Here is a 10,515-nt window from a genome sequence, read left to right on the forward strand (position 1 = left end):
TTAGCGAATGACTTTCATCTAGTGGCGTCTTATTGAACAGCATCATTTTGCTGAACAGCTTGCATTCAGATGCACTTACATCTTCTTTCACGTAATTCTGTACATGTTTTGCTCTGATGTTTGGTAAACATGTTCAGTCTTAATAATCACAACATGTTCCGATGAATGCTTGTTGAGGAACAGGATGCCATGAGTAATGTGGTGGCCGTGACTCGTAAAGGTTTTTTAAGAATCATAGAGCTGCATATCTATCTGTTTCATTAGAGATCTTTGTAGGTATGTGAGTAGCTGGAGAATAAATTGTCTCTGTAGTCAGTCAGTTTGTGTTTTCAGTGTTCAGCTGTAATACAGCATGAGAAAAAGCTTGTGGAAAATAGAGATAAAATTCAAAGATGTACTGGGCATGCTGGTTCAAACTCTCTGTGACGTCAAATGCAATTTCTGCTACAGGTGAGATAAGAAACGGCAAATATCATCCTGGCAAGAACCCTCTGTGGTACAGAAATTAATTAATTTCTGCTCAGGATCTGATCAAAGACGTTCCAATAAGACATTTGTTAAAAAAACTGACTTTAATAAAATAATTGCTTTTATTTTCGTCATATAGCAAAACTAGTAATCAACATGCTGTTATTTACACATTGCACACACACTTGTTTATTTGACACTGTACAACTTACAATCGGGAAGTTGACGACAACAAATTCCTTTCACAAGACAGTTCACTGATGAAAACACTTGCTATAGTAATTAGAGTTGTCTTTCTTTGTTTTGTATTTTTTTCTTCTTTTTATTAATTTTTAAAATAATCACAGTTTGATGAAGGAAATTCTCCCCAAATTTGTCTTTTTTTGTTTGTTTGTTTTTTTTGTGTTTTTTTTAAAGATGCAAATACAGATAGACGTGCAAACTGTTCACTCTTAGAGTATTCCTCACAAACTTCAGACATTTTAAACCTTTTTTAGGAACAAACATTACTATACAGTGTTCTTTTGGCTCTCAAGACAAAGATACTGTACTCAGTGGTTGAACATTGGAGGTAACCCACAGCAACAGGGGCATTTTTAAAATGTGTTCGAAATTTTGGCAAGATGTTAAGTTTACAGTAAATCACCTGTGTACAGGTATTCCACCAAGCGGATTGACAGGGCACCCACCTAGCAAAGATATTCATCATTTTGCATTTCTGTGAATAAAATGGAAGATTTAGTTTCAAGCATTGTTTACAGCGTGCGTGACAGAATTCTTTTTTTTTGTGGTGCAAGACCTGCATGCACATGGATGAGCGAAAACAGTGATCAGTATTAAGGCAATATGAACATTGATCAAAACAATCAAACAGACCCTCAGGAAAAGCCTGTAATAATTTGACAGTTACTTGTTTGTGTAACTAGTGCCATAGCAATTATTACTGTGCCCTGCAGTATCAAGAATGCAACCCCAAGCTTTGCTTTTCAATTAATCAATTGTTTCCTAAAGAAAATAAATCTTTGTATAAACATGGGTCTCTTGCAATTGGCACCAAAATGTTTTCTTTGACCATTTTGTCTGCTTGTTTTTGGTTTCTTTTTGTTTTATCTTTTGTATTTTTTTCCACATGCAAGAGAATCAAAAACATACCTGAATGAAACCTTACAAATTCACCTGTGTATTCTCTCACCAAATTAAAATGTAAACTGCGAGAGAAACCAAATGAGTGCACGCAGAGAGGTTCTGATATAGCAGCACCATCTCTTCCGTTCCTGATTTGGAATGTATCAAAACACAAGAGTGGAGAAGAAACACCTAACTGTCTTTTCACAGCCCTGTCGCTCAAACTCCCTGTCAGCTTTTTCTCCTCACTCTTTCATCGCTTGTTTCATCGCTTTAGAATATCCTGAACTCCCAGCTGACTAAAATAACCTACGGTTGTAATAAATCTTCTCAATGAAGTTCTCCAGTTCTTCATCGCTCCCCTGTGGAGACTCCGGCTCATCGTACACATAGTCTGGTGGGTAGATGTAAGAAGGTGCTCTCCCACTCTGAGGAGAACGTGGTTTGGGCATAGGGAGAGCCTGGTAAGTTCGGGGATGGGGGAGAATGTAATTAGATATGACAGTGTCCGGTTGTGGGTAGGGGCTCTGGGAGCGTTGCGGGGCTTGTGCCAATTTCCAGTCCCTGGCCTTGGGCCTGTCTCTGTACCTACGGCTTGGAGGCTTCAGACCGTACCCCATGGAGCCCCCAAAGTTGTAGTCAAACGACAGAGCGGGATTTGTATAGAACCGCGGCTTGGGGGGCGGGAAGTAGACCGGGTAATAGGCTCGATATGGCTTCTGATAATAGGGGAACGAGGGATAGGCCAGAAACTGCTTCTGCGGCTTAAACCAGTAGTCCTGCTTGCTGAGCTTGCCTTTGTTTTTCTCCTTGTACCATTTCTTATATGGATCGACTGTATAAGAGGATTTCTTAGGTGACTTAGGATATTGATATGCCTGAGGCCTCGGCTTGGCTTTGAGAGGAACTAGAGGGCGGAAACGAGGGGTGTTGCTCGGGGGTAAATCCTTCCTCTTTTTTTTCTTCTCCTGAACGTCGCTGATTATTTCGACCACATCGTCAGCAGGCAAGTGCAGCTTGCTGGAAATCTCTATCAACTTGTCGATGGTCTGGGGATCCATCTCATCATTGTCGTCGTTATCCTCCACCTCGTTTGAGCGCTTGTCCTCAGCCACGTTGTTTAGAAGAGCCGCCGCCTTCATGTCTCTCATGTAGGACGATGCTTTCTGCTTCCTGCCCATATACTCCAGAAGCATGTCAGAGGCGATGTCTGCCAATCTCTGCTCCTCCTCACGCGCCTCCTGTGCCTCGGCCTCCTGCCGCCTCACCTCCTCCTGCTCTGCCCGTGCCCGTGCCTCCTCCTCCTTGCGGGTCAGAATCTCCTCCTCTTCTTCCACAAAATCGAAATCATCCATGAAGTTTCTGTCAAGCTGGGATGGGTTTCTAGTTCGCTCCTCCTGCCACTTAAGCTTCTTGGTCGCCTGGGCCAGTTGCTGGTTATAGGCTTTATAGCCTTTTAGAGGCGGGAGGATCTCATTGTCTTGTAGCCCGAGGTCAATGTTTTGGAAATAGCCCCTGGTTTTGCGCTGGAGGGGGTTGGCCACGTTAGACTTACTCTGCCCGGCCGTTCCTTCAGCCGTATTCACTTCGTCCTCCTTCACACTCTCACTTTCATCTTTTGGCTTTTCTTGTCCCCAATTTCCCTCCCCTTGCTGTACTACCTCTGCCGATTTCTTTGTGTCCTGCTCAAGGTCTCCCTGATTCCTCATTGCCTCTATCGCGAGTCCTTCTTCAAAATCCCCCTGGGTCATCTTCACTCTAACTGGGTGGTCAAGAGCCTCAAGCAGAACCGAGGCTAGAGAACTGGCAGAGTCCATATCTGAGACATGTTCCTGTCCCAAGGGTTTCTGGAGCAGGCTGTCCACTTTCCTATGTGTCCAAGCAGCTCCTTCTGCTGCCCCCGGGTCCTCTTTTGCCAAGTTGAGAGCCTCATTGATGCTGCTGCTGACTGAAGATCTCTGCTGAGGTGCAGGGCCAGCCAGGGCCAGCAGGGGGGTGAGGCTGAGGAGGAATAACAGGAGAGCTGAGGTGCTGGAGGGGTAGCAACAGCAGAACATGACCATGCAGAGAGGACAGGATGGGGGAGAGGGGAGCACCTGACAAAGACAAAAGAAATAAATGGTGATTAATTTGTGTTTTTTTTTCTGAGCATTAACAAGACTATACATTTGATTGACACTGATATTTTAACATCTGGTCTCTACAGCATTATAACGTGCATGAGCTGAAATCTGTTTAACTGAATTAGTATGATAGAATATTACAACTTGCGCTTGTTTTACAGCAGTACGTTGTCAGCACAATACACTACCACTTTTTAAATCTTACAAATTAATTGTGCTGCTTTAATTAAAGTGAGTCCACACGGAGACTAGGTATAAAGGCAATATCGAGCGAATTTCCTGGTTGCCTCCTCACCTATCATTTCTAGAGTCGGATTAGCGAAACGCCACAACAAGGCGACATATGGTTAATGACTACATTAAAACAACAGTGTAAATTGTCTTTCTTGACTTGCAAGGGAATCGAAAGCATGCCTGAATAAAACCTTATAAATTCACATGAGCTTTCTCTCACTCTCTCCTGAAATGCAAACTGCGAGAAAAACCTACTATGTCAGTCAACATATTTTTCTTTTTATTCATTCATATAAAAGCAATTTGATCGTTCATTTATTAGTTTGTACGTTCTCTCCCTCCTTTCGATTTTCAAAGAATGAACTCCCAGCCAACTAGTCTTAAGATTTATTTAAAATCCTCATTCCAACGCACACGATCCCAAAATATTATTTATTATTATTATTATTTATTGCTTTAACAAAGAAAAAACATAGACATCACATATCAAGATTACCTTGTCGGAAAGATACTGATGCGGATCGTGTACTCTTACAAAAGAAGAAAAAAAAGGCGTTTAGAAATTTATGAATGAAACGCTTGTTGATCGGTCGACCTGTATCTCCTTGAATGACTTGCACTTAGATTCAATATCATCTCAAAGTAGGTATCAGCGGAAGACTTATCTCTAGTCCTTCATGGCTTCTCTTTGTTTTTATAGGGAACTATAAACTATTTATCGAGTGCGTGTAGGAATGGCAGAGCACTTACCTGATTTCCCGAACAAATTAGCTGGAACTCAAAACCTTGTGCTTCTTAAATGAGGTTTGGAAACAACCGCTATCCTTAAGTTCATTTAAAACTTGAGTTAAAGTAAGTTTGCTTCCCACAAGAATGATTTGAAACACACTTCGATCTGTCTTGTTGAGAGATGAATGCGGAGCGTGCTTTTTTTCAGGACCACGGACAGCGCAACTCCCCTTTGTATAGACGCGTCTGGACACGTGATTCACGAGTCATCGCGCCGCTGTTGACGTCAGAACTCTCCATTGATAAGAATTTCGTGTCTCGTTTGAACTCAAGAGTGTACGCTACGGTGCTCTGATGAATGGACAGAGATTGCATGAATGAAACAGTCTCTCCATTAAGAATGGAGCACTGTGGTACACAGTGAAAGCACCACTGCTAAATTAACTAATACAGAAACTAAATCTAATTCTAGCTGAGTTCATTGAACACTGGCGATTTGCTGTTTTGAACATTATACATTTAAGTTTAAATATCCGTTTATTCGCAATACATATGATGTATTTATAGGGTATACTATGTATACCTAGCAAAATTTGACACTGTCACTTACTTAGCAGACCCTTTTGGCCTGTTGATTGTTTGCGAGGTGGCCTTAATCAGAGCTGGAGAGAGACCGAACTGCTGCACCCACCGTGACGCAGGCGGTTCAGCTTCACTGCTCTACTTCCGCTCAATTTCCCGAGCTCGTTTAATTTTCCGCTCTTTGTCTCCTGTCGCCCCTGACTTTCATCCATCTGTCTCTAACGTCATTCTCATGTAATGTTTTCACATTAACATGTATTTTTTTAATTATATGCATGTACAGGTAGCTTCAGTTGACTCAATTGACCTACAAATAATCCAGAAATAGTCCAGATGTTTCATGAAGAGTGCAACCATGGCGTTCTCTCTCTCGCAATTATGCTTTTCGAGTTAAGAATTTCGTCTGACGTGGTTTAGAACCTTTACATCAATACTGTAGGTTTTAGGAATAGGCCTAATTGGAAAACGCTCGCGTGGCATTGGAGCCAACAGCAATCCCGCCAATCACAGTTTATGATTCGTGTAATTGGATTAGTTGCAGTGCGGATATTGAAGTCCCACGAGCCACACTCGAAATGGCAGCATCAAAGCTGTCTCATTATAGAGTGGGAACCTTATTTCAGTATTTTCAAAGGTTGCATCCAATAGACTCGTGTTCTTGAATTGGCATGAAACTTTGAGATCCGTCCTACCTAATCCTATTATATCGTGTATGTTTGCTTTTTATTTGTCTTTTATTGTTATTGTTATTTCCAGGTACCCTACTTAATCAGATTGATGAAAATGGGTTTGAATTCGAACCTAATGGGTTTTGCAGCCACGGTCACTGCAAAACATTTTTAAGAACCTTTGTAGCCTACCGTACGTACTGGTGCTTTAGAGAACCCATAAACCAATACGCTGATCTAAAGAATCCATAACGAAACATTGAAAAAGAAAAGTAAAACATTTAATTAATAAATAATAATAATAAAAATCAAAGAACCACATAAACAGTTCAAGAACCATATACAACCAACTTTGCTTAAACTAAAATGATGCAAAGATTCACTGCAAACCATTCATTTTAAGGCTGCCACTTAAAAATGCTGCATTTTACGCTCCAGAGAGGTATACCTGCGAGGCCTGATTGTATCAATATTTTCCAACAGCTATACGGTGCCAAGAAATAACGTATGCTATTTAAGTTGACGGGGAAATGACCTTTTATTCTGTAAAGGAAAATGCGGCATGCAACAAAGGGGTTCACGGGAAAGCGCGTATAGCTATGAGTGTGAATGCGTGTCCTTTTCTACCTTGGTGGCGAATAATTTAAGAGCTCCAAGGGCCAGGGGTCAGATTTTGATACGGCTTGGCATTATCGACTGCCACTCAGCATTAGCGCAGTTGCGACCCTTAACCAGCGCTCTCCATCCCCCGCGCTGACTCACCTCCTCATAACTGCCCATGCACTTCATGCAGGACCCAAAATGCCCACTCAAGAAGAGAATGAATACATTATATGTTAAAAACTGAGGCAAAACAAAGAGAACTGGGCAAAATAGCAGATAAAAGCGCTTTTGAAGTTTTTCCTGGGTATATGGGATGATGAGAGTTATTGTTCACACCTACACAAGGAAAAGATTCGTCAAGTTTTTGTGGGCTCTGCAGACATATTGGCTGCAATTATGAAAATGTATGTTCAAATACACTCAAAAAATGTCCACCGCCTAATGGAAGTGACATAACACGCGCTCATGAATAAAAGAATTCATACTCCCACAAGACTGAAAAAAACATCGTCCTGGGATCGATTAATTCTCCCATTGCATATTTTACTCAGCTGCGGCTCGAGCTTAATGGTGTGTAGCCCAAGCCTTGCGCCCACACACGAGCACCGCATCTGTTTTGGCAAATTCTCGTAAGCGACTGCTCTCTTGAGGCATAGGCTCCGATTTGTCGAAAATGTCTGACTGAAAGGTGCCTCAGTCCGGAATGAGCCCCGTGACACATTTAGGCACTTGAGGCTGACGATTTAAACCGAATTATGTGAGCTAATTTCCACGTAAATATTGACAAAGAAGAACCAGACACGAGACAGTTCATTGTGTGTCAGCATGCGCTCTTTGACCGTTGCCACTGGACTAACTTGCGGCTAGCAGTGATCTGTTTGTTTTATTTATTCTGTGCGGTGTCCCAATTTCAATAATCTCGACCCAGGGGAGTGTTTGACCTCGGAATATCTCAATATTTACAGTTTGAACAGTTCGTTACACTGCGAATGAAGCGTAGTCCGTCCTCGCGCGCGTCGTCATTCATAGGACAGCTGTTCTGCGCGCTTCTCGTTCACCAAAAGTGTTTACCTATTGTCGCGTTTTTAATTGATGACTTTTGTCAGCAAAAATATTTTATGGATAAATGGACAGATGATAACGCCAACATGTTCCTTATGTTCTGTCGCAGAAAACGACATTTTGCGCTGTAATAAATAAGCCCGCTAGCAGTTGTTGAAAGGACAATAATGATCATTGAAAAATAAATTTCGTTTCCAAATATATTTGCGTTCAGCATCTCATGCGTTTTTGTTTAGAGAACAGACCAAAGCGCCTTTTCGCCGAATTATGCGATGAAACCCTTTGGTCAGTGACATATTACGTCGGAGGTGGGCTTCGTATTTGGAGTTAATGAGCCGATTGATATCAGCGAGAGTCATCGGTTCCCTGCCATCAATCTCTCTTTCTTACACGGAGAGAGAGGATGGATCAGCTCGCCCATAACATTTGGACTTGGTGCAAGCGATGTTCAAATAAAACACGCATTTGCATTAGTTCAGTTAATACGATTCTGAAAAATAAAAATAGTGATGTCTCACATTTTAAGAGACAAAAAGGCCAAGACAACGCATTTCAAATATTTTACGTATTTTGTGCATTCACCCCTTACAAAACATAAATAGCCTATCTATTAACCTGTCGTCAGTCTGTTATTAATAATTGCCTATGTTGTGAATATTAGTGCAGACTTGAATTTCGAAAGAAATGACAGAAAAAAAGAATGTATATTATTATGATACGTAAAGTTTTAATATATTTCGCAATGACTTTTAATTCAGTAGGCTAAACAAATCCCGTAATATGCAGGCTGATGGATAATATGGAATCCAGTATGTAGCCTACAAATCACCAATTAGCTCACAAAATGTAGGCTATGAAGATCAACTTTTAAATGAATGCCAAAAAAAGTAAATTATTTCTAATCAAATATTGGCTAAAATCTCAAATATGTTTTCTATAAATAATATTTATAAATAAGTGGCCGAGAAACAATCACATGAAGTCGGAAAGACAATAGTGACTATATAATTCTTGTGTTTTGCCATATTTAATGTAAAACACGTGTTTATACATATTTGTAGTTTCGTCATACATGGGTCTACAACTTAAATTCATATTTTTTGTCTTTTCTTTGTTTCTCTTTATTTTTTCAAGACAAAGGAATGCTGACATTTTAATGAAAGGTTACAAGAAAATGTACACATTGAAGTATACAGATAGAATTCAACATTTTACCTGTATTTTCATGTGGGTAGCTTAAAATACTAAATTAAAGACTTCAGTATATTGTCAATGATGTATTGTAAAGAGGATTTAATAAACTGCTTTGTCTGAGTGTATATCTCCTGGAAATAAATCCAGGAGAGGGCGCTATCATTACGTGATTCCAAGCGTTGTGACTCATGGTTCCTCTCTGATGTTGCCCATTTCACATTTAAAGTTGGCAACAAGGCAAATATTAGGAGAGAGAGAGAGAGAGGAAAAACAGCCTATCAAACTGGTGTCATCGTTGACAGATTTTAAAAAGATATGGTAGGCTATGCGTCTTCTGAAAAGCCTTTTGAAGATTTAAGTCGACGGAATACACAAACGAGCAAATTAAGTATCATAAAAATAAAGATGAAACAAAAGAAGATACACTGCAGAATAAAACGTAAACAAGAAAAAAAGTGTGGCCATTTAAGAGTAGGCCACACTTACAGTACAGCCTTAAAAAGTAAAAACGAATGATTCAAAATATATATTTTTTCGTCACCTTCAATTATTATAGAATCGACGGTGTCAAACTAAGTGGAGCAATCCATTTATGAACCTGCAGGTATTGTCTTCATCATTCTTGTTTTCTTTCACATGTTCCATGACTTTCGGTGTTTACGGAGCACACGACGCGCGCATGCGCACCTCACTCAGCACAACACATATACACAGTTACGCGCCATAAACACGCGCGCCCCGACAACACCAGCGCACAAGTGCCCTCCAGATCTCCTTGTAGGAACGAAAACTGTTATCAGTTATCAGCACGGAACCCGACTGGAAGGGAAGTAATTTGAAAGATGCTTTAAACTGGGTAAATTGCTGATATGACTCATCCAAGACACCCACAAGCCTCTGATCAATCGAATGGGAGGGAGGGAGGGGAACGAATCTGTGTGTGTGAGAGAGGGAGACAGGGAGGGAGAGCCAGATAGAAAACGCAAAAAGATGAAAGGAAGCACACCGTCAGTATGCGTTACATTCCCCAAGCCAAAAAAAGAGAGAAACAAATGTTTATAACTGCATGAAATGTAAAGTCACGGTTTTAAAAATTCCATGAGAGGAAAGAGGAGCTCTAGACAGACGTTTCCCCTCAGTTTTCGTCACCCTGACACCCTCAACACCCCAAATGTCTGATAGTCCAGATGTCAGAAGACCCTGTTGTGACATGAACATGTGAACATGACCATTGGTTTCACTGAAACATCTGTCAAACATCTCGCAACAGTTAACCATGAAAATTAGTATTGCAGCACTTTGTTACACTTTTTCACTGAATTATTTCTTATTCATCAAATAGCTCCAAAAGTGTAAGTCCCCTCTATTATACTATCCATGCATATATAGTGCAGGATTCGTTTAAAACATTAATTTGTGTAAACATTTATGTGGCCAAATTTAAATAGACAATCTGATTGATCAAGTTAGTCTTTATGATGACTCATTCTCTCTAAATATTTATTTATTTATTTATTATTGGTCTCTATAATTCCTTTTAGTTACACACGTTTTTAATAGTGAAAAAATGTTTATATATATATATATATATATAGTACAATCCTTACATCAATGGAAAGCATATTTATTCAGCTTAGATGTATGAATTTCAATTTCTAAAAATGTACCCTTATGGTCCAGGGTCACTCACACACACACACACACACACACACACATATATATATATA

At 40.2% G+C, this 10,515-nt stretch overlaps 1 protein-coding gene across 2 annotated transcripts in view; it reads right to left on the reverse strand.

The window, feature by feature from the left end:
- Positions 1-1,255: 1,255 nt before the first annotated feature.
- Positions 1,256-10,515, reverse strand: part of LOC107720675 (uncharacterized) — a 34,462-nt gene continuing 25,202 nt past the window's right edge. The window contains exons 1-2 of one of the 2 annotated variants that reach the window (XM_016528455.1): positions 4,701-4,868; positions 1,256-3,689 (exon numbers count right to left, since the gene is read on the reverse strand). In XM_016528455.1, the coding sequence (XP_016383941.1) occupies positions 1,893-3,656 (1,764 nt within the window). In that variant the 5' untranslated portion in view covers positions 3,657-3,689; positions 4,701-4,868 and the 3' untranslated portion in view covers positions 1,256-1,892. Of the gene's footprint in view, positions 3,690-4,700; positions 4,869-10,515 lie in introns of those variants that run through there. The other variant, XM_016528456.1, reaches the window with a different exon arrangement.

This window comes from Sinocyclocheilus rhinocerous, unplaced genomic scaffold, assembly GCF_001515625.1.
Source record: "Sinocyclocheilus rhinocerous isolate Xijiao unplaced genomic scaffold, SAMN03320098_v1.1 scaffold603, whole genome shotgun sequence".
NCBI classification, from domain to species: domain Eukaryota; kingdom Metazoa; phylum Chordata; class Actinopteri; order Cypriniformes; family Cyprinidae; genus Sinocyclocheilus; species Sinocyclocheilus rhinocerous.